The sequence below is a fragment of the Rhineura floridana genome, chromosome 11 (genome assembly GCF_030035675.1).
Source record: "Rhineura floridana isolate rRhiFlo1 chromosome 11, rRhiFlo1.hap2, whole genome shotgun sequence".
Lineage (NCBI taxonomy): Eukaryota > Metazoa > Chordata > Lepidosauria > Squamata > Rhineuridae > Rhineura > Rhineura floridana.
Genome location: NC_084490.1, coordinates 46833334 through 46858357, shown reverse-complemented (window position 1 = coordinate 46858357; position 25024 = coordinate 46833334). Strand labels below are relative to the sequence as shown.

At 42.4% G+C, this 25024-nt stretch overlaps 1 protein-coding gene and 1 long non-coding RNA gene across 10 annotated transcripts in view; one reads left to right on the top strand and one right to left on the bottom strand.

Annotated features, from left to right (window-relative positions):
* MLLT6 (MLLT6, PHD finger containing) overlaps positions 1-25024 on the bottom strand; it is a 203973-nt gene that overhangs the window by 115871 nt on the left and 63078 nt on the right. For 4 of the 9 annotated variants that reach the window (XM_061590456.1, XM_061590459.1, XM_061590458.1 and 1 more), the window contains exon 1: positions 10900-11650. The exons of the other annotated variants lie outside the window; for them this stretch is intronic. In XM_061590456.1, the coding sequence (XP_061446440.1) occupies positions 10900-11008 (109 nt within the window). In that variant the 5' untranslated portion in view covers positions 11009-11650. Of the gene's footprint in view, positions 1-10899; positions 11651-25024 lie in introns of those variants that run through there. 9 annotated transcript variants of the gene reach the window in all.
* On the top strand, positions 547-25024 carry LOC133366914 (uncharacterized). Its single transcript, XR_009758491.1, has 4 exons — positions 547-733; positions 15725-15846; positions 22040-22133; positions 24765-25024. It is a non-coding gene; the product is annotated as an uncharacterized LOC133366914 (long non-coding RNA).

Sequence of the window (25024 nt, the reverse complement as noted above, 5' to 3'; positions counted from 1 at the left end):
ATTGTGGACACCTATGCAATATTCTACTGCCCTCTTAATCTGGGAGCACTGAAGTGGATCCATTTTTGTCCCACTTAAGAGATGGGAAACATACATTCAGCATCAAGAAAACGCTTCAGAACGTTAAAATGAATGCAAAAGTGCCCGTTGACAAATGTTCTGACAATATGCTCTACAGAGGTAGGTTTTTTTTTTTAAAAAAAGCCCATAGGTTCAAATGCATCACTGCAGTGATGCAAATCATGGTATTGTACCACTGCAAAAATTCAATGAACTTTACAGCACAGTCCTATGTATGTTTATCCACTGAGTTCACTGGGACTTACTCCTGGGTAAGTGTGCCTGGGGACTTGCCTATATTTGAGCATTATTTAGCTGTTAATCCACTTTCTCCCCATTCGAATTCAACCGGAGTAGTCCAAACCCATTTCAATTTGAATATGAGGAGCAACTTTAGTCTTTCCTGTTCATACCAGTAGGTGTTCCATTTTGTTTTTGTCCCTGCCTTCTAATTATATATACAAGGCTATTCAGGAGCATGCTGGAAATAGGTATGAGCACTGCTGGAAAAGAAATGAAAGCATTGAGGAATTAGTGGGTGTGGAAAAGAGGAGAAGCAGAAAGTGACAACTGAATCCACCCACCCAAAACACTGAAACAACTAATCTGTGACCCCAAGTGGAACAGTTTGGAGCCCGATTTCCTCAAACTTATTGGATTATCTCTGTATCAGGTAAGCCTGAATTTACAGGGGGAAAGCATCAAGATTGGTGTCATCCGAGGGTAAGGTCATGTGGACTATGCAAATTAAATGAGAACACAAACAGCTGCAAACTCACAGTAAGCTCCAGTGGGGACAAGCCCTGGGATTGCAGCCCAAGTTGTCTGGAAGGGAAACCACCTGGTGTGTGTGTGTAAACTGCTCTGAGCACCTTAGTGGAAAACCATCATACACGTTTAATAGATCAATAAATACGGACATAAATCCCATAAGGTTAGAGTGGGGGAGGAGCAATATGAAGGGCTGTCTTGCCCAAAATAATGTAACAAAGGACTAGCCCCTTGGCCTGGCTCTGAAACAAACCTGACAGCTTTCTCTTGTCAAGAAAACTCAAATACCACTGGTAGTTATTTCAGTATTCCTGGACACTCAGTCTCTGATTTCAGGATTGCTGCAGTTAAGCAACAACAATCCTGTCTGAAAATCACACCGTCCAACATTTCACAAATGAAAATGGACATCCTTGTAACTCCCGTTTCTCATTCCAAGGATCACTGCTTAAGGTCTCTTGCCACCATAATTACACAGTGCTGAAGGCTCTACTCTGTATGCTAGTTTCATTTATTCTGCCACAGCCTGTCCTGTACTAGTTTCAAGAGGAGGGATATTTGTTCTTTTAAAGAAATAGTAGAACATGGGGAACTTGTGCCCCCCTCCAGATGTTGTTGGGCTCCCAGTCAGCATGACCAATGATCAGGGACAATGGGAATGGCAGTCTAACAACATCTGGAGGGCCACAGTTTGCCCACCCCGGTTATCTCTATATTGGGTAAACCCGAATTTACAGGGGGAAAGCATCAAGACTGGTATCGTCCGAGGGTATGAGGTGAATGAATAAAGGACAGATCCAGATCTACAGCGAGATCCCTATGGGATCTGCAGGAGGATCAGCAAGTGTCTGTCTCTAACTGTTTAACAACAGCAACACATAACGGCTAAACAACACAAAAATAGGCTGCTGAAATGAAGAAAGTCTGCCCCTGTACCCTGAACCACAATTTTTCACCTGGCTCTGGTTGGTGGGCCTCAGGGTTCTAATGAAAAACAAAATATAGCCTGCAAGTCAGAAATCTGGCCACTGCTGCCCTAAGTGTGTATGTATTAACATACCTGTGTACTAAGGGCAAGAAATATACAGTACAGTTACCCAGATATTTAACCCGTAAAGACCCTAAGGCAAGAGCTGAAAGCTGAATAATAATGTCTCAGAGTCTAGCATCTCATGTGAACAACACTATAACAAAGAATCCCCAAAGGCAAAAACAGGGGCTGTGATTGACTTGGGACAAATATCAGAAAATTGGGGCTGGCACTGGTAAATAAAAATGTTTAGGCTGCAATTCTGAACACAAATATCTGGAGTAACCTCCACTGAAAACAATGAGACTTACCTCATTATACGATTGCACTATTGGTTCATTTTTATACTACCCATCCTTCAAGGGGTCTATAGCAGCATCACAATTCTTCCCTCCTCCTCATTTTATCCTCCCAAGCAACACCCAAGTCATCTAGAGAACTTCATTGTGCATGGTGTAGAGAAAGTGCATAGTGAGCAATTTCTCTCATAATACTAGAACTTGTGGACATCCAGTGAAGCTAAATGTTGAAAGATTCAGGACAGACAAAAGAAAGTGCTTCTTCACACAGAGCATAGTTAAGCTATAGAACTTTCTCCCACAAGAGGTAATAATGATCACCGACTTGGATGGCTTTAAAAAAGGATTAGACAAATTCATGGAAGATTAGACTATCAGTGGTTGCTAGCCATGACCGCTATGTTCTGCCTCGGTGTTGGAGGCAGGATGCTTTGAATACCAGTTGCTGGGAATCACAAGTGGGGAGAATGTTGTTGCACTTAATCTCAGGTCCTGCTTGAAGGCTTCCCATACACATTTGGTTGGCCCCTGCAAGAACAGAATGCTGGACTAAACGGACCTCAGCCTGACCCAGCAGGACTCTTCTTATGTTATTACCACCGGATGGGAATTTGAACCTCTGTTTCCCAGGTCTTAGTCCAACATTCTAACCACTATACCACACTGAATCATGCCATTTGGAAAAACATGTTAGCCCTGAAAGCCTAATTAATCAAACTAAAGCTCTAGCTGATTCATATATAGGGAACATTTTTTACCTCCAGATTATTTTGGTTCTAGTGTGTTACTATAATAGGAAACAAAACAGGACATATTAAAGATACCTTTTCTAATACTGTGTTAACTTTTGTAGATTTAATTGTAAGTTATCTTATATTTCATTCAGTATGTCAAAAACTTAAAAGACACCTATACTGAGTGCTCGGCAAAGTACAAATATATTGAAATTTCATTCTTTCATTCACTGGTTAAAAGACAGATGATTAATAAACAAAACCAAATTCTTTTATCAGTTGACAAGTCATGTCCACCCATTCATTGTAGACAAAGCTCTTATTTCTTCAACAAATATTTTTGAGGGGTGAGAGGGAGGGGAGGAAGGAGCTAGTTTTTGACCTTAAACAACCCTCCTTTACAATCCAAAGGAAAAATGTCTCCTCAAGGTTCTCGCTACAGCCTTGCACTCCAGCTTTTCAAATCTCAGTGGGCAATGCCCAGTTTTTCAAGACTGTTTTCTCAATCCTATGGACTAGATACTTTTCAAGCGAAAAAGCTGAAATTCTCAAAATAATGGATTCTGCATCCAGCACCAAAATTCTGCACTTAACAAAATTAACACAGTTCTGATCAAGTCATGCACAACAAAAGAAAAGCAAATGTTGCCAATTGCTTATTTTACAGGAGTAATATGGGACTGCAGAGGGTATAAATAGGTTTTGTGAAGGCTTCTGTCAAACAGCCAGTTGTTTAATTTGCCCACAACGGCTGAAATGCTGTATATTGAACAGGAGAAAGGAAGGAAAGAAAGGTTTCAAGATACATGGAATTTCTAACAGGAAGCCACAAACCACGCCCAGGAAACAGGGACATATGTAAACACCTCATCTGAGGGGTTGGATTGGACAATTTCATTATGGTAATTCATAAAAGATGTCACACATCAAGGAGTAGGGAGGAGCAGCAAAATGACAACAGTAAGGAACATAGGAAGCTGCCTTATACTGAGTCAGATCATTGGTCTATCTACCTCAGTACTGTATACACTGACTGGCAGCAGCTCTCCAGGATTTCAGACAGGGAATCTTTCCCAGTCCGATCTGGAGCAGCCAGGGATTGCACCTGGGACCCTCTGTATGAAAGCCAACATTCTGTCACCGAGCTATTGCCCTTGCTGCGTGTTTATTACAAGTGAGGAAGGGAATACTGTTTGAAATATGACATTAACTCATGCATTTGCTTATCAAGCACAATCCATAGTACATAGTTTCTTACTGCCAACAGGCAAATGTCATTACTTTCCCACGACCCCCTATTTTCACATGACTTCCCATTTGGCTTAATCTTTGCCTGTTTGCAACTCCATATCCCTCACCCTCCTGTTCCCATGTCCTGTTTACTGTCTGTACCTGTTTGCTTTCTTTTATGCATGACGCTGAACATCAATTTACCAGGGAAAGAGGATAATGTAACATTAAGAAGGGAGGTGGAGAGAGAGAGAGAGGTCAATTTGGCAAGTGCAACTGTGTTTCTCCTTACTCACTTTCGGATCTTTTCTGTGACTTTTTACATCAGACATGAATTGTGTTGGTCACAATGGGCTCAACGTATTAATTATCAGAATATTCCTTTTGGAAGTGGAACAAACAATATGCACATATTGCCTTCTCCACAAACTTTTGTTGTGAATCCTGACATCTTATACACCCTTATATGGGAGCAAGTTCCATTGCTTCTAAGTAGACATGCACAGGATTGTATTGAAAGTCTCTGAAATCATTCTCTATATTTTTGCCATACATAAAAATTACGTGGTGGGGTATCATGTGTGATATGCTGTGGTGAGAGGAACCTATCAGCGTTGTGTGGTGTTTTGTTTTAATTTTTAGTTGTCACATACTTTGTGCACAGTCCTGCTTAGCACATCATATTCCCACAATCCATTTACCCCATCACAGCCTCTTTCCCATGGCACATGGTGTATGTAGAGATGGCAAAATGGGCCATTGAGCCTTAGGATGTCACTGCAGAGACATCTGTGTGTATATGTGCTAGGAAAAAGGCATCTGCCCTTTTATATTACTATTTATGTAGCTGGAATATTTATAACCTGCCTGTTAACTGAAGTTCATGAGCAGCTCACAATATATTTGAAACACAATAAACTAGACAAGAGTTACTAGGACAGGGCAAAGGCACATATAGGTTTTCTCCTAGTTCTCAGGTTCCAACTGCTAATCTGAATCTCCTGCCCTGGAAATGGCTGCTAAAGTAGACAGGTGTTAAGCCCCTCACAGGGCTTCATCATTGGGCTATTATTGCTGTCTCTCACAGCCTCTGGCTCTGGTTTAACCAACCCCTGAGTTCTTCCTTGCCCTAGCTATCTATTTTGTGTAGATAGTGCCATTATACAGTTCAGTCATTAGGTGGCACTGGACTTAGTTGTATCTCTGTGGAATTGGGCATTTCAACAATGGGCAATGGGTGGTATTCAATGCTAGTCTTACTCAAAGTAGACCCATTGAAGTTAATTGACATCTAACTTCATTTCATTAACTTCAGTGGGTCTACTCTAAGAAGGACATAGTTGAATACCACCCAGTAAAGTTATTGTTTACCTTCCTGACTGCTGTATGACACTATGGACCATTTCACATAAGACTATTTTCTATGTAGGAAAACCATACACACAATGCCAAAGTGGGGAAATGCACAGAAACATGAAGATTTCAGGAGGTGGGTGAGCACAGAGAGATTCTTGGTAGAGAAGGCCAAGATTATTAGCAAGGTTGAAAGGCCCATTATCCCACATGGCACTAAAAACAGTACTTCCAATAAGTATTTGGTGTGCTTACTGTCTTATATAACTCATAATAACTATAATGCTATCAATACAGGACAACACCTCTTTTATAAAAGGAAGGGATTGTGCTTTTGGCTAGCACACAGAAGGATTAAATGCTTTCACCAACAGTCACTCCAATAGCGTAGAGAACCAATGAGGTGGCCTGAGATATGGGTGCCCCTGAGGCCCAAACTAGACATAATGCAGGCAACCAGTATGACGTAGTGATTAGAGTGTTGGAGTAGGACCTGGTAGATCAGGGTTCAAGGCCTACTCCACCATGAAGCTCACTGGATGATCTTGGGCCAGTCACCATTTCTTAGTCTAATCTACCTCACAGGACTGCTGTGAGGATAAAATGGGAGGGGGGAACCATATATGCCAAGTTGAGTTGCTCAGAGGAAAGGTAAGATATAAATATAATAAATAATAACAGGAATAATTTAAAAAACCACCTTTGTTTATTATTTATTTATTTATTTTATATCCTACTCTTCCTCCCAGAAGGAGCCCAGGACATTGTTGTTTACATGTCTTTGTTATTCACATATAATGGGGAGGTGTCTACTTTTGACATTAAAAGATCATGCATATGAGGGGAGTGGAACACTCTCCCCATGCTCCATTTTTTGAAGTACTTTTCTCCCAGCTTGATTCTGTTATTAGAAGTAAGGTGGGCTGGGGGTGGGGAATGCCTGAAGTGATAAGAATGCAAAGACGTAAGTACGGGAGAGTTCAGCTCCCATCACCTGCATGCCTCTCTTTATATTAAAGACAACCCAAGCCACCATTTGAATGGGACAGACATATGAATTATTTTTTAAAAATCATGGCTGTCCCCATGAGATCTATTTTGGTGCTGAGGAATAATGGCATGCAGTCTGGTACACAAACACAAAGGGTGCCATATACCAGGTTTAGCTCCAGGACTGAAGGAAGCCCAGGTAAAGTGGTCTCTGGTGGGCCCCCTCTTTGTCAGTGGTCCTGGTGGGTTTACCTACTGCTCTGGGCAGCACTGAGCAGGTGGGTTCATCCTCCTTTTTAATCTCTTGTGATGCTCCATAGTGGCATTACATTAGGTAGCACTGGGGAAAATTTAAATAGTTGCAATACTTTGAATGCCAGGCTAGGGGGGGAATTAAAGGGGGACAGGGCAGGCATTGGCAATGGGTCCTACCAGACTGCTGGGGCCCTAGCAGCTGCCCAAGGACATCAGGTGCTGATGCCAGTCCTGCCGCACATCCCATCAGGCAGAGGGAAACACACACATGAGAAGTCAATCTCAGGGTTGCAAGTAGACTTTTTCGCCAGGTTGTTCACAAGAACTGTGAACTGAAATGACCTAATGAACAATGAACAAAGTGGAAGCTTGGCATGCAAAAGAAACGCTTCTCAGACCTTTTAACATGAGGAAGCAAATTTTAAAGCACCTTAACCCTGTTCCTTACCCTGCACACACACCCCAGCTTTTTGTATAAGAGTGGGAAATCTGCTAGATGCTTCAACAAATAAATATTGTGTGTGTGCTGTCTTAATTGTGCACTGCCACAGCAAGATTGGGGGAGGGGGGAAGGTTATCATAGCAAAAACAAACATACCAACCTACCGCTGTCTAGAAGTTACTGTAACTTCCAAAAGGGATGCCTCTCTTTTTGTGAGTGCTAAATCAGTTTCCATCTCTAGCTGAAGGTAGTTGGCATAACTGTTGGTGATTTTTTTTAAAAAACCTATTGTTGTAGTTGATGATGATGATGAAAAGATTGCTTCATATTCTGTGACCAAATAGTGAGCTACATGGCTGAGTGAAGATCCGAACCATGATTCCCCCAGTCTTGCTCCAGCATTCTTCTCACTATACCACATTGTCTCTTTCTTTTCTTCTTTTTATAAAAATATGCTTCTATTTTTATTTTTCTTATGAGTGAAAATATAGGTAAAGTTGTTTTTTTAACCATACACTGGTTATAGTGTGGCTGGACCAGTGGGAGCTAGATGAAATTGTTTCAGAGGCCAAAGGCAGGCCACAGACTATTAACTGGCTATCCCTAATCTAGGCAATGTATTTCACATTCCCTATCAGAACATCCCTGTCACTGAGTAGGATTTTACTCTCCCTGTTACTCCATCCTACAGAGAGGCCACTAACAGGGATGCTCAGGACAATGCATCTCTGACTCTGTGCACGGAAGCATAATGCTCAAATTGGCTTCCATCTCTTGACCATAATGGAATGTGCCCAGGACTTGTTTACAGAATGTAACCTGGTCATTTTTCTAGATTGATGATGCATCATGAATAAATTCTGCACTACACCACCTAGCAAACTCACAGCACAGTTATATCAGTTGTTAGTCTTCCTGTAAAGGTCCTTGTGGCCTATCCTTCAAGCAAAAAGTTGACACACAAGATTTCTCAAGGAAAGAAAGGCAAGGGGGAAGGTAGACAGTCCTTGGGGAAACCAGACTTAAGTGCTTTGCCCTTCCCACCAACTTCCAAGATAGGAACAAAGGAAGCTGTCTTATACTAAATCAGACCATTGGTCCACCTAACTCTATGTTGTCTATATTGACTGCCAACAGCTCTCCAGCATCCCAGACAGGAATCTTTCCCAGTCCAGTCTTACCTAAAGATGGCAGATGTTGAACTGGGACCTTTTGCATGAAAAGCACGTGCTTTTCATTTAACAATTTTCCTGGCAGCCACAAGCAATCAGGTAATCCCAGGCTATGGTCTGAAGGCACATGAGGCCAGCACTCTGCTGAAGCTAAGCAGGGTTATGTCTGGTCAGTGCCTGGATGGGAGACCACCTGGGAACCATATGTAAGCTGCCTTGGGTTTCTATTACGAAAAGAAAGGCAGGATATAAATGTAATAAATAAATAAATAATAAAATAATCCAGGCAAGCGAATGCATGGAATTCCATGTAGGCTGATAGAGGAAGAATGGATCACTCCACCTCTCCTTTGCCAGTTGCCATGGTAGAAGACAGGGCTTTGGGTTTTTCACTAATCGACTAAGAGGCAAGTAGCTTGTTCCGCCCCTCCTTTTTTTTCCATGCTGGCCATGGAGGAGGCAACTTCCTTCCTCTGTAGTCAGCATAGAAATGCTCATTGCTTTCAGGCAAGTAATTTTATTTGCAGGCTAGTAACTGTGTGGGCTTATTTACAAGATTGGCTTCATCACTGAGCCACAATTATTCATTCGACTAACTTTTTTTGCCACCTAGCACCTGTTTTCCTTTTACAAAGTGTGTTACCACACTTGCATATATGCATGCATTTTTTAAATGGACTCAAGGTTCAGGAGGCAGCATCAAAGCTAGTGAATGAATGGGACTTCATTTCAAGCAAGGCTAAATGTCCCAGAACCTATCTTCAATACCAAGACTTAGCTTAGAAACATATAAAATTGCCACATAGAATTTATATGGTTATGTTAGATTAAAAACGAATATAAAATATAAAAGTTTAATTAATTACAGACAGACAGATATAGATAGAATTATTTCCCATTCTTCTGCCACTCAAAGCAGCTAGCAATAAAACTAGCTATACAAAATGCATATAAAAACAAAACAAATTGGGTGACATCCAGTGTCATTCATACTCAGATGTACATGCTACTGTTGATTTCAGTGGGTCTGCTCTGACTTAGTTGAATATCACTTTTTGTAATGATAAAATAGAAAACACATCAAACTCAGTATATCGTGGCAAAAACAGAGAGACTAACTTCCATTAAATCTCAAAATCCTGTCTAAACACATAGGTTTTGACATGTGAAGACAGTGCCCGTGGGCATGGGCAGAATGCCTTTCCTCCATACTATAATCACAGATAGCCTTCATGCATCTTGGATCAGGGGTCAGAGACTGGGATCTCCAGGTAAGCATAAGAGCCATAGCTCAATGGTAGAGCATTTGCTTTGCATGCAGAAGGTCACAGGTTCAATTCCTGGCATCTCCAGGTAGGGCTGGGAAAGACTCCCTGTCTAAAACCCTAGAGAGCTGCTGCCAGTCAGTGTTTACAATACCAAGCTAGATGGACAAATGGGCCTCTGATAAGACAATTTCCTGTGTTCCTAAGTGTTGGCTGTTATTTTCTTCTTTTTAAGAAACAACGCCCTGTTGGAAAGGATAAAGTCAGGTCCAACATCACATTAATAACCCTAGATCTGTGGGGCAGGGTGCAACTGAGGTGCCTCCTCCTTGCCCTTCTGTTTCCAGTGTTAATGATCTACTAAAGAGACCAGAGACAGAGAGGAAGCCTGAAGGCGCACAAAAAAACACACACACTGTATTTCCATGCTCAAAGGTGTTCTTTTGTAGAGAGGTGATGTGTGTATTCCACATTCCACTCTCTCATAGAATCTATATACATGATTCCCTTTCCCTAGCTTACCTTGAAACTGCAAGCTAGAGCCCACCACCACCATCACCCACACATTAAAAAAAAATAATGTGACAGGGCAGCTAATAATAGAACCCCTGCTAATCCGGAAGGAAGCTGAGGGAGATAGTCAGAGGTCATGGCCATATGATTCTTCTGAAGCTACGTCAAATACGTATTTTTAAAAAACACATACACAACAACAACCAACTACCCCCCTCTAGCCCTTCTGTCTCAGCTTCTGTTTAGATGTCTCCTCCTCCCCTCAATCCCTTTATAGGCCAGTGCAATTAAAAACGAATAAATAAAAACACGAAACAAAGCGATAAACACAGACACATCAGTGGTTTCAAGGAAACCTTTCCTCCCAATATACACAGAGACACAGCTACAAGCCCCCTTTCTTTCTAATAGCGTTTTGCTTCCACAGCCCCCTCCCCAAGAAGGCCCTGTCAAGAACACCGTCATATAGAACAATAGAAATTATAATACTTATAATGAATAATAATAATAATAATGTATATTTATCTCTTCCAGCCCCTTTTTCAACACTTATTTCTCCATGTCTAAAACCTGTACCTAAAATAAAATTGCTCAAAGCCTGTAAAGGTTTCAGGATCGAGATGCATGGAGAGGGAAATTACCCTGTTTATCATCGATATCTATGATCTACGCACGCACACACATACATCTAGTCTGGCAAAGCCCCGAGAGTTTGGGCGCAAAGTGGGGCTTGGCTGGGGAGGGAAGGTTGGAAAAGGTGTCTCTGCACGGGGGGGGGGTCTTACCTTGATGCACCGCCACGTTACAGCCATGCCCATCACAGTAGACCAGGGGGTTTTCAGCCCAGCCCCGCTCATCAGAACAAACGCAGCAACCACCCACCATCTCCTTCATTCTTCCATAAGTTTCTTTTTTGCTGATTTCCCTCCACTACCCTCCTGCTGCTGCTGTCGGTGGTGATGATGATGTCGTTGTTTCCAAACACGCATTCAATCTTCGTCCTTTTCTTCTTTTTAATCTCCGGCTTCTTTTTCTCTCGCTTTCTTCCTCCGACCCGCCTTTAGATATACAATCCCGCTAGGATAGGGAGGGGAAGAAGAGGACTCCGAAGACTTCCCCAGGACAAAAATGCCACATTATTATTTGCAGTCGAGATATCGGCGGCATTGCTGAGCTGAACCAGACGCGGTTGCTAGTCCTCATACATACACACAAGCACACTCTCTCTCCTCTCTCTCTCACACACACTATACCAACACACACACACTATACCCACGCACACACGCACACAACGTCTCCTTGGCTGCACACAGCGCACGACCCAGCAATCATGGCTCCATGAGCTTGTAAAGTCTTAGGTTCAGGAACAGCTGCCTCACTTGGGAGGGAGGTATTTTCTGCTTCCTTCCTCCTCCCCCCCCTTCTCCTTTGCAATTATTGAAGTGTTTGGTCCCCCCCCCACTTTTCTTTCCTTCCTTTCTCTTCATCCAGGGGAACGGATCTGGCATCTAAAGTGTGTGCGAAACATTCTTCCCCCCTTTTGGGGGGGGGTCGTTGTTCAATATGGAGCGATCAAGCAAAGACCAAAAAGAAAAAAGGAGGAATATCTCCCACCCCCTTAAATCCTATTATCTGTAACATTGCCTTCTTTGACAGATAAGGTTTCCACCAGCGCCACCCTTTGGCCATCGAGAGGAAATAGAACTCAACAACAAGAGCGTGTGGATTTCGAAACGTACTGTATTTACTGAAACTAGTTTAGGGGCCCTCCAGGCATCCTTTTTATTGTGTATTTAAGATGATTTGTGCTTATTCTGATATTGGTGTGGTTATATGCAATTCCACTTTTGCGCCTGCAGAAAGTTTGGGGTGGACAAATGATAAAAAATGATTTAATTTTTGTTGTGCTATAGTGCAAGAGTGGGCCTCCAGGCAGCAATAATGCAATATCACTGGAGAAGCATTGCAGAACAACTAATACGGCAAAATTATGTGTGGACAGTCAAGTATAAGCCCACCACTAATGCACTAGTACTGCATCAATGATACATTGCAGAATACACCCGCAAAAAGATGCCAATCTGGAGGTACCCTAAGCAGTATAAAAAGTTAAATGATTTCAGCAGCATACACTGATTGGAAATGAAGCAGTATGTCCACCCTAAAATTTTAGTGCATGCAAACAGTATTGAAAGAGGGATTGCATCTAACCACCCTGATACCATCATGAGCACAACTCATCATGGATGCACAATAAAAAGGACATGTGCAGGGGCCCTGAAACTAGTTTATATTTTCCAAAGTAGTTCAAAATTGGAGGTAGCTGTATTGACTCATTAAGAAGGAAAAATCCAGACGTAACAGTTGGGTGTAATACTTTTAGATCCAACCAACCAAAACCTCACAAAAGAAAACTGATTTGCTACTAATAAACTTTTTTCTCTAACTTTTTAGTCTAACTTTTGGAATATGTTTCAAAGGGACGTGATTCCACTTCAGATACCTGAAAGGCAGACACAGAGAAGAGGACAAAACCTTGCTCTTGATTGCCTTAGAGAGCAGAAGTTATGTTATGTTATGTTATGTTATGTTATGTTATGTTATGTTATGTTATATGTTTATTTATACCCCGCCTTTCGGCCAAACAACCCTCAAGGCGGCTTACAGAAAAGTAAACACAAATATAAAAATACATCAACAAGGCAATACATCAATTAAGCAATACATCAATAAAGCAATACATTGTACAAAAAATTAAATTAAATAACAAATATCATTAATTAAGAAGAAATATCCAGGAAAGGCATTCCATCTCGCCTGAACTTACAACTATTTCAAGGGGCGGTACACCAGTCCGAAACAGCAACAGCCTGCGGCTCAGGCCATGGTGCACTTGTTCCGTCAGTGCAAGGGTTTATGCTTGCACAATGGAACTTGCGCCCCTCTCTGCCCTCCATGCGTGCCCCATGCCCTGACAAGTCTGCTCTGGCAGGTTGGAGGGAAACACAGAAGAGATTTAGGGATCATGTGAGGGGAAGAGAAGGGGGGGAATTGATCAAGTATAAATGCACTGATGGAATGAGTAAGTTGGATACCCCCCCCTTAGGCTGCAATCCTAAGGGGGACAAAAGCCAAAGGAAGTTCCAGCCATCGTATCCTATACCCTGATGTGCTTGTGCCAGCAGGGCAAAAGAAAGGCTCTTGCACTCCCCTATCCTTTTTAGATTCACCCCTACTTTTTAAAAACAGTTTCCCATTGGGAACAATGGAAGAGAAATCAGAAGGAGAGATTTAGACAGCCAGGTTCAGCTCCAAATGGTTTTCCTGTCCTTCGCTGAAAAGGCCTCAAACTACTCCTGACACGGTCCCCTTTTGGTCCTACCAATGTTGGAGCTCAGACGCTAGTAGGAGCTGTGCATGGGATTTTTCCACCCTGTCAGCAGGGATCCAGCTTTGGAACTGGCACTCCAAAGTATGCAATGGCCCCCACGACCCATAGGATTGTATCCTTCATAGCCCGAACTGGTGGGTGGAGAAATGCAGCTGTGCCCAGAGTACAAGACCAAAATTAGATCTCAAAGGCTCAATTAACAGGAGGGTAGATTTTGGATTAACAGTAGGAGAAACTCACCATTCAAGAAAGAATACCAGCAAGCACAGATCAACCAGGTCTGAACTGGAAATAACTTTCCTCTTATAGCTCACCACTTTGTTCTGATCTCCCTTCCTTTACTACCTTTGCCCTCCACTGTCCTTCCTTTGGGTTTCTTGTCTTCGGCGTACACACCATACATTTAAAGCACACTTTCCCTGCCAAAAAAGCCTGGCAACTTTAGTATGTTAAAGGTGCTGGGAATGGTAGCTCTGTGAGGGGTAAACTACCATTCCCAGGATTATTTGTGAGGGTGGGGAGGAACTTGCTTTAAATGTATTGGGCCTTTCCCTTTTATCGATGTGATTAGCTTTGGAAATAGTAATTGCCTGAAAAGGGGAATAAAAATTCAGTAAATAAAATAAATAATAAATAACATGTGAACGGTAAGTGCAGGTTGACAATGGAACCTGTTACATGGGGTGGGCGGGCTCTCCGTTGCTGGCAGTCTTGAACCAGAGGGGAAGGGCTGTAGCTCAGTGGCAGAGCAACTGCTTTGCATGCAGAAGGTCCCAGGTTCAATCCCAGGAATTTCCAGGTGTACCTGGGAATGCCCCCTGCCTGAAATCCTGGAAAACCACTGCCAGTCAGCTTAAACAATATCAAGCTAGATGGGCCAATGGTCTGCCTTTGTGTAAGGCAGCTTCATAAGTTTCATCTATTGGATGGATACTCTTCTTCTGGATTTCCTGCATCCAGCAGGGAGCCGGAGTAGATCACCAACGATCCCTCCAACTCTGGAGGTTGTGTCCAGCTAAGTTATATTCAGAGTAAGCCCATTTAAATGACTGGATCTAAGTTAGGAATTTCTATTAATTTCAGTGGGTTTCCTTGGAGTATGACTAACACTAGATGCAACCCTATGATTCTATTTTTGGGACAGGCCCAAGTCATTTTCATGCTTATGCTTTAAAATGCAAATGGCACTCCTCTACCTCTCATGAATGAACCTAGAGCTAGAATCTACTAAACAGATCCCTTGAGCAAACACCATCATTGAAGCAAAGTGGACCAGCATCAGAGAACTTCTCAGTGCTTTGTGCAAGAACACAATAAAAGACCTGCTAAATCAGACCAATGGTCCCTCTAGTCCAACATCTGGTTTCCTACACTGGCCAGCCAGATATCTGCAGGGAAGCCCACAAGCAGGACATGATGGCAACAGCTCTTTCCTGCTGTTTCTCCCTAACAACTGGCATTTGGTGGTATACTGCCTCTGAATGTGGAAGATCCATTTAGCCACTCACATGGCTGATACCAAATGGTAGATTTGCCCTCTCTATATTTGTATCATCCCCTTTGAAAAGCCATCTAAACACATGACCATCATCACCTCTATAAATTCTATAAAGTGGGTGCCTCAGGGGTCTGTTCCCCACTCTGCCTCCCTTAATTAATGCAGAGGTAGTAGAGCATTTGACTTACATCCAGAAGGTATTAGGTAGTGGGGACTGGAATGCCTCTTCCCTGAGAGCTTGGAGAGCTGTTGTCAGTTGGAACTGACCTGGAGCCTTCTGTCTTTTCAGTCCGTGGGACCCCCCATTAACTCAAAGCTGCAGCACAGAAGAGAAGTACCAGCTGACATTGGGTCAGCTTTTCTTGAGCCTTAGGATCGTAATCAGCATCCCAGTACATTCACATTTGCAATGTGATGGTCAGAACGCCTTAAGGCATGTCCCCCTTCTCTGTCTAACTTCTCCTTTTTTGCTTTGTTTTTTGTTTGTTGGAATGCAACGTTATTTGCATTGCTCAAAAAATGTGAATTGTATACAATGTTAGCTTACTGAGAGTAGTTCAACTGAAGTTAATAGACATTACTAACTTTTCATATCAATGGATCTACTCTGAGTAGAACCTCGTTGGATGCACCCCTGTAAAAATAATTATCTAGGGAGGGGGGAAGGCTGCAACCCTTTTAACTGCCTTATTGCTTCTGCTTGCCTCGGTTTTCTATTTAGAGAAAGTAGATACAAAAGAAGGGATCGTTGTAGGAGGAACTGTGTCATGCAGGAGAAAAATGGGAATGGACTGCCTTCAAGTCAACCCGACTTATGGCGACCCTATGAATAGGGTTTTCATGGTAAGTGGTATTCAGAGGTGCTTTACCATTGCCTTCCTCTGAGGCTGAGAGGCAGTGACTGGCCCAAGGTCATCCAGTGAGCTTCATGGCTGTGTGGGGATTCGAACCCTGTTCTCCCAGGTCCAACAGGAGTGGGCTTTAAAAAAAACAAAACTCAGTGGAATGTACTCAGTGGAAGGGCCACAGCTCATTCCATGCTTTGCATGCAAAAAGTCCCAGGTTCAATCTCCAGCATCTCCAGGTAAGGCAAGCTCAAACCTTGGAGAGCTGCTGCTAGTCAGTGCAGCAGATCAGCCTTCCCCAGCCTGATGTCCTCCAGATATTTTGACTACAACTCCTATTAGCCCCAACCAGCCCAGCCTGGCTGGGCTTTATGAGTATTGTAGTCCAAATTGTCTGGAGAGCACCAAGTCGGAGAAGTTGGATGTCAATAAGACTGAGCTAAAAGGACCAGTGGTCTGACTCAAGGTGGCTTCCAATATTCCTAAATTAATTTAATCTTCCTTTGCATCAGGACATCCTGCCCTCCCTACTCTGTATTTTGTGTTCACTTTTGTCTTCCTGTACCGTTCTTTTAAAAAAGCAAAAGGAAAAAGAAACCAAGTGCACAATTATAAGATGGGGGATACTTGGCTCAGCAATACTACATGCGAAAAGGATCTTGGAATTGTTGTTGATCACAAGCTGGATATGAGCCCAGTGCAATGTGGCTGCAAAAAAGGCAAATGCTATTTTAGGCTGCTTTAACAGAAGTATAGTTTCCCTCTATGTGGCACTGATTAGGCCTCATCTTGAGTACTGCGTCCAGTTCTGGACATCACACTTTAAGATGTATACAGGCAAACTGAAACAGTTTTAGAGGAGGGCAACAAGGATTATCAGGGGACTGGAAAAAAGCCCTATAAGGAGAGACTGAAAGAACTTGGCATGTTTAGCCTTGAGAAGAGAAGAATGAGGAGAGATATGATAGCACTCTTTAAGTGCTTTAAAGGTTGTAACACAGAGGAGGGCCAGGATCTCTTCTCAATCATCCCAGAGTGCAGGACATGGTATAATGGGCTCAATAATGCAGGAAGCCAGATTTCAGCTGAACATCAGGAAAAACCTCCTGTTAGAGCAGTACGACAATGGAACCAATTTCCTAGGGAGGTGGCTGGTTCTCCAACACTGGAGGCACTCAAGAGGCAGCTAGTCAGCCACCTGTTGGGTATGCTTTAAGTTGGATTCCTGCACTGAGCAGGGGGTTGGACTCGATGGCCTGATAAGCCCCTTCCAACTCTACTATTCTATGATTCTATGAAAAGCAAATAAGCAAAAGAGGAAATGGTGGGGATACTAATGGTACCACTCACCTTAGGTCAGGGTGTGACCCACTCGATTTGTGTGTTCTGATCCATCAGATGGAAATAAGGCAATACTTCCCCCAATAGCCTTACTCAATGTAAACAGTGTGGTCACAGAGCAATCACAATCTAATGCCAAGGGAGCTACTGACCACACCTTGCTTCATTAGCAGACCTCCTCTGATACACAGAAAATGTTTTCCTGCCCACATGAGCACTCCTGATAACCTCCAGCTTCACACATTGAGTTTGTTCACAGGAAACCCCAAGGCTGATACTGCCTGAATGCGTGACAAGTAAGGACTGGGAACATCAGAGCATATGAAGTTGCCTTACACTGAGTCAGACCACTGGAATATCTAGCTCAGCATGCTCTTCACTGACTGGCAGCGGCTTCCCAGGGTTTTAGGCAGGAGCGTTTCCCAGCCCTACCTGGAGAGGCCAGGGATTAGTCCTGGGACCTTTCTGCATGCAAAGCAGATGCTCTGCCACTGAGCAACAGTTCCTCCCCACCTCTCAAGGGTGATCTAACTTGCAGGGAAGATGGGGAGTTGTTACTATGCATGATAGCAGAGCAGATCAAATCAGGAAAGCAAGCAAAAGCAATATGAGGTGGAAATAAGGATGGGCAGAGAGGAGGAGACTTAATGTTAACCAGATCTCAGCTCTTTTCAGTATCAAGGCTGAGTCCCAGAATATATGTTGTTATAATAAAGAGTATCTCTAAGCATATGCAAAGTGTCTTTCCCAGTCCACTGGGAAAATGAGCCCCATGTATTTGGGATTAAGGGGAAGGAGAGTGGCAGCAACTAATCCTAATGGTCTACTTCAGCCCCGGCAAAAAAAATATAGAAAAAAAGCCACGCTGAAGTGATTAGTTCAGTCAAAGCTGGCAACACTGAACAGCACATGCGCAGCTGGATCTCTGAATTGTGACCAACAAGTCTAATCTATTCCATCATCAACTCACAACCAGTTGGTTAGTTGTGCCAGATACATTAATTCCCCGTGTGAGAGAATGAATGGACAGAAATTGGATGCAAACCATGGGAAGTCCTTCAGGGTCTATTTCAGTTTCTCTCCACCCTTTGGGTTGCTATATTTAAATTTTAGATGGATGCTTTTTAAAAAGGAGGAGTGCTGAGTGAGGGAGAGGGAGAGAGGCAAATATAGAGACCTGTCTGTACTTTGCAAGATTTAGGCAAAGATTAGTGGTTGTTTTGCCAAACAAAATGTAAGCATTTGGCTGGGGGCTGTATTTTAGTGCTCCAATAATTAGAATACTTTTTCTTAACTTCAGTTTTTCCCTTTCTTAAAGTTATCTTTGTCTGGATATATCCTTATGCATGTCTACCTGTCTGTTGCATTCTCAGTCCACTTCATGGATCTGATAATGTAGGCCGTTGCCTGCACACACTCCTGTGTAGCAGCTATGTTGCTGTGCATCTTTACACTATCCAGTACACTGATTAAATTAAAATGAATTTGCATGTGAACTAAAGCAATAGAAGAAGAAAAAGGCATACTTTGATTTTGGGTGGCAGTGATGGGCGATAAGTACACCATTTGTGTTTTACATAATTGAGTCAACTCAATATTTGTTTTATTTGCTTTTATGTGTTTTTATACCGCGGTTTTATTGGTTTTAGGTTGTGTTTTTGTTTTAATAGTTTAATGATAAATTGTTTTTAGACTACACGTTGCTTAGAGAATTTTGAAATATTAAGCAGTTTATAAATGTTCTTAAATAAAATAATATAAAATATAATACTGAGGGGTTTGCTCAGAATCTGGGCCAGGCCTACCATTAGGCAGAGAGAAGCAAGCAGCAGATGTTAAGGTGGCAGTGGTGGCAGTCCCACCAGCTGTTCCTCCTGATCCCACTGGCCATTGTCCTCTCTTGGAGGTGATGGGAGAGAAATCCAATTCAGTTCACATTTAAAGCCAAATCAAGCACTTTCAGAAACAATATGAGAACTGAAACACAACCACCCTTCAAAATTTGCACTCATCCAAATTTTGTGACATAGTTCTTCAGTGCTTTTAAAAATGCATATATTGGGGAAACTGTGCATAAAAATGAATAAAATAGTGAAATTAACATGTAAAAATTGCAAGCAAAAATGTGTGCATTAGTCTAAACTGCATACAGAAATGTGTTTATTGGGAGCAATTAGCACTAAAATACTGAATAATTTTAATTAATATTTTTTTAAATGACACATTGCTGCAGAAATGTAGATAACTGAATTTAAGATTGCAAAAATTAGACGTGGAGAGAACCAAAATTGACAGATTCTTCCATCCCTACTTGAGGATCAGAGCTATATGTGCCACAGGCCCATTGTTCACCCTTTGAGTGAGCTTGCTGTCCTGATAAGCATTGAAGGACACCATCCTGTTTCCGGGTCTGAGGTCAGATTCAACTGCCAATCTAGTCAGCTTCTGCATGTGGAATAGAGGGAGGCACCATCTTGTCTTTTGCCTCAGGCAGCAAAATGTCTTGGACCAGCCAGGTTTAGAATTCCTGGTGTCTGCTGTGGGGGACAGGCACAATTGCTGCCTAGACTGCAGATGAGGCTTGGCCCCTAGTTCGAGAATACAGAGTTGATTAACTATATACATTTTAATTGACTGATTCAGTTTAAAATATATTTGCATGGGAATAAAAATTGTTCTCAAGAAAAAAGGTTCCTTGAGGTTTTTGGTGATGCCTCCACGTCATAGCAGGCACCACCTTAAACAGGCTTTCCCTTCTCTGCGGCCAGGAAGGGGGAATTCCTCTTCGAAAAGAAAAACCCCATTTTCATATTATGAATGTGAAAAGCAATTGATGTACAAAAATAATCTACTGCCCCCATTAATCTGGAGCACCTTTTTTGGTCAACCACCTTTTTTGGTCCTATGTGCTTGTGCTGGGGAACCCTTGGGTCTCCAGATGTTCTTCAGCTCCTTCAGCCCCAGCCAACATAGTCAATGGTCAAAGATGATAATGGGACCTGGAATTCAGCAGCATCTGGAGAGCAACAGGTTTCTCAACCATGATAGACAAATAGCAATCTTAATTCTTTGAGTGTCGGTCCTTATGTATTTTATTTATTTATGTATTTATTTATTTATTACATTTATACCCCGCCTTTCTTTTCATGATAGAAACCCAAGGCGGCTTACATATGGTTCCCAGGCTGTCTCCCATCCAGGCACTGACCAGACCTGACCCTGCTTAGCTTCAGCAGGGTGCTGGCCTCATGTGCCTTCAGACCATAGCCTGGTTGCTTATAAAGAAAAAGCAACAATGAGGATTCCTAAATAATAGTTCCTAAAAAACAAGACCCCAAATATGAAAATAGTACTGTATTATAACTCTAAGATTGTATATTCCTATTTGAGAGTTGGTCTGAAAGCTTCAGGATTTCACTTCAGAACAGCATGCACAATATGCAGTTGCTGTAGAAAGGAACAGTGATGCTGGAGCATGGCCCTCCGCCACCATCAATGTGGCATCAAGTAACACATGAATAGGGCTTGTTGGAGAGTAGGGAAACAGGGAAAATTTGGCAGGGGTAGGGAATCTCAGACTCTGGGGCCAAATGAGGCCCTCTAAGCCTCTCCATGTTGCTCTCTGGACTCTCTCCACAACACATCATCTCCCTGGGCCACACTCCCTCACCGGCTCTGCTCCACGCCCTTATGTAGAATTTTGGCTTCGCTGGAATATGCCTGTGAACTCTGATAGTGACTCTTGCTTGCCTAGATGAGAGTGAGTGAGTGAGAGAGTGTGTGTGTATAAGCTACCCTACATTTACACTTGTTGCTCCACCCACCACAGGCATGTGGCTCCCAGAAGGTTGCCCAGAAGGAAATGTGGTTCTTGAGCTGAAAAAGGTTCCTCATCCCCAAAATAGGGAAGGGGAACAGGATGGAATATCCTCAAGAAGACCACTCCGTATTCTAACCTTTTGTTGCAGGATGTCAACATTGGTTAATCTGATTAAAGAGGGTTTAAAGCACCCTAATTTTCAAAGGGGACACAGAGCTTTCCCATGCCATCAAGCAATTTGCTGGTGGTGTGAGTGTTCATGTAAGCTCCCTTTGTCCTACCCCCCACCCCACCCTTTACACTTAAGTGGATGGCATAGGCTGGCCTTTTCACTGCTTTTGTTCTTGCCAATTGCTCCCAGTGGTGGTGTGAATGGGGAGCCCTTTACATAGGAGCCCCGTTTAAGCATGACTGCATGCATCATGCTTCTGCACAGTTGGAGCAGAAGGAATCACACATACAGTGATGACTAACATATGAGAATGGGCCACCGCCACAGACAGAACATTGGCATCGCATCACCACAAAATGCAATGCTTAAGTGGAGCCAGTGAACACATTCAGCTGCCATGTAACAGGAGCATCCTCCTTAGGTGAGCTGCAAAAGCTGTCTGTAGCACAGACTACCAGTCTCCCCCCACCTCCCCATCCCAGTTCTGCTTCTGGGTTCACATCAGAGAAGAGACCCTTTCCAAAGGGCCCAATAATCACTAGTTTAGGATCTTTTATGTTGCACCTGTTCAAGCGTCACATCAAGGGATGAGAAGGCAGAAGCTGCCTGCTGGGACCTGTCTCCTTTTTATTGCATTCCTTTGAAAGTGGCAAGGGTGGACAATATGCTCACCACATTGCTGGAAACTCACTCAGCCTTGCTGCATTCTGGGGAGGGAGGAGGGGAGGAGAAAGCTTTTGATTTTATCATCTGCTTTCCATGGCAAAGACTGAAAAGATGAACATAAATTCCCTCTGTGTGTGTGTGTGTCTTTGTCATTGATATCTCAAATTCAAAAATATGTTGACTTTTTAAAAGTTGTATCTAGGTACTTGACAAAAGGGGAGAAAACCCAGGATTCAGGAGATCTGCTTTCTACTTGGCTGCATGAAAAGACACTTGGACTTGAACTGTGAGTGTGAGCTTACTTTTAAAGGATTAAGTTCTAATTTACATAACTAGCTCCTGTGGTGAGGGAAGGACAGAAAAGAAGGGAAAGTATGTGGTGGCGGAAGGGAAAGGGGGGAGGCAATGGCATCAGGAGAAAAGTGCACCAGTGAAAACTTGAGGCCCCTGGATATATTTAGGGGCTGTATGTATACCATGCAATGCAGCAGTAAACGTTTGTAGCAAGGGACTCTATGTTCTGCTCAATGAAAAGATGAATTCTGCAATCTGTATACATCATGCAGATGTGGATTATTTCCCATTTTGTGCATAATTTTGTTCAGTAACATTTAGTATTTTACAGCTGCAATCCTATTACCTGGGAGTAAGCCCCATGGAACTCAATGAGACTTCCTTTTAAAATGACATTATAGCATTGGTTTGTACATCATCTATTCTGATTTTGCAGGTCACAAGGTTGGGCTTGGTGCTACAGAAAGCACCTACCTTGGACCACTAGAAATCATATTTAGCAACTTTGGCTTCTGAAGCTTCAGCAGGAATTGCCCACAAACTTTCAGGCATGATATCCCAGCCATAGGTGCTAAAAACTTGATAAAAGGGGGGGGGGGAGAAAAGAGCTGTGATTCTTAGGAAATTGAATTTATGTGGCCAAACTGACATAAGCGCAGCTCTGGATATATTCTCTTTAGTGCACTGTCTAATTCTGTGTTTTCAAATGGTTTCCTGGGGAGGGGGGAAGTAAGGTGGATCTCTCATGTCCTATCTTGCATCAAAGAAGGGGCAGTTATGTGGAACAGCATCATCCTGGATAAGGAGAAGTCAAATTTTGCACCAGAATTCTTTACATTTAGTAACATTCACTAACAACAAGTATGCAAAAGTCTGGTGTATGTGGACATCCAATAATGGGGCAAACAAATTCAGAACCATATACTCTGGGCTTATTAACTACAAAATGCAGAATAAACATTCTGAGAATTTCAGGTAACTTATCTCTCTTCCTTTTTTATTTAAAAGAAAAGCAAGTTTCTATCCCCATGGCTCCAATAAGACAGCATTCAGATAAACATTAACACCTTATATGTTCGTTTGGACAAGTGTGAAGCATGCTGTAGTCTTATTTCTCTCAAGGAAAATCCAAACAACTCTGCAAAAAATAAGAATGAACTCAAATTCTTCGACCGTCATAGTGATGAAAATTTGGAACAGGTTAACATATAGGCTGAAGACAGATGTCACATTCTAAGTGCTGTGACAGAGCTTTAAACATACATGCACTGCATTCTGAGGCAAATGTGTAGTCAAACCACTTCTACTACACTTTCACCCTATATGTTCACTGTATATTAATTGCTTATGATTTTAGCTTGCAAGTAACTGACCAACTAATAAATCATTATGTCAACGTTAAGGCCTGTACAGATTGCAAAACCTCAAGAAAGGTACAATTCTGAAGGTCCGGAGGAAAAGGGCAAATCTGCAATTTACTTACACAAAAGACAGCTTCTAGCATTCCATCCCCTCACACTATGGTGTGACCAAGAAACAGAACCCACAGACAAGGGCTTTGCAGAGAGGAGAAAATTTGATTCTCAACATCTTCCACTGAGTTCCATGAAGGCTGAGCCTGCAATCCTTTGCACATTTTCTTGGAAGTAATCCCTACTGAACATGGCGGAACTTAATTCAGAGTAAAGCTATATAGTACTGTGTTGTTAAGCATTGCTTCTCCTGGGGAACTGTTCCCAATTATGAATGAATGGACAGGTGGGAAGTACAGGTGGAAAAGTAGGGGGTTGGAATGGAGAAAGGAATGGAACTCTCTATCCCTCTCCTGTCCATCAACTTTAATAGGTCATTGTTTGGCAGTTCAATATTTTTTTTAAATACTGCTAATAATTGTTAGAATGAAAAACAGTCTTTAATGTTATTTTTTTCCCATCAGTTTGTGAATATGGATGATTCTTTAGGGCACTAACAAACCTGATCAACAGTGGCTAAAAAAAAAAGTACAAGGCTCATCCATTTTTAAAACTTAGGAAGCTGCCTTATATTGAGTCAGGCCACTGGTCCATCTAGCTCAGTATCGACTACACTGACTGTCAGCAGCTCTTCCTTCCCTGCCTGAAGAGACCAGGCACTGAACAGAGGATTTTCTGCAAGCAAAGGCTGTCAGTCCTATGTGTAGAAACCCAGAAGGAAATTAAATTCAGTGGGACTTACTGCAATCTTTTACACAATTAGGAGTAAGTTCTGTTGAATTTGACAGAACTGACTTCTGAGTAAACATGCAGAGGATTGTGCTGATAGTCTTTTCTTTTCTTTTTAAGATTTCAAACATTAGATTTTATTAAGTCCCAAAAAGCTTTTCTTTTTTTTTGGCAAAACATGATTTAAATACAACGTGCAACAATTTTTAGTATTTCCTGGTTGATTTAATTGTGCGGATGGTTTCTGGAAGATCTAGAGACCTTCATCCTGTGCAGCTTGTAAGGGGAGAAAGTTTGTTCTTTAGAAATCTGGACCTTCTTTTTTCAGCTTGCTGTAGTCCACATTCACCACATAGAACTTGTATTGGTCATTGGGTTCTACCTTGTTCCAGGACTCTGAATTATTATTTTTGTCCCAACAGACATCAGGATCGCGAAGGGCAAGGCACATGGTATACAGAAATGCAGCCATTCTCCCAGATCCAATAAACAGGAAGAGAGGAAACAAGCTTGGGTGCTTAGCATGGTGCAGAACATGGCAGCAGTAAACCAGACTGAGGAAGAGGAGAAGGTGCAACAATCTTCCCCTTTCTTTTTCTTCTTCTTGTGCTGACAGTCTTTTAACTTTTATTCATCTATGGTACTGATGGGTCTTGAACATAAAAACAAAAAATACATTGCA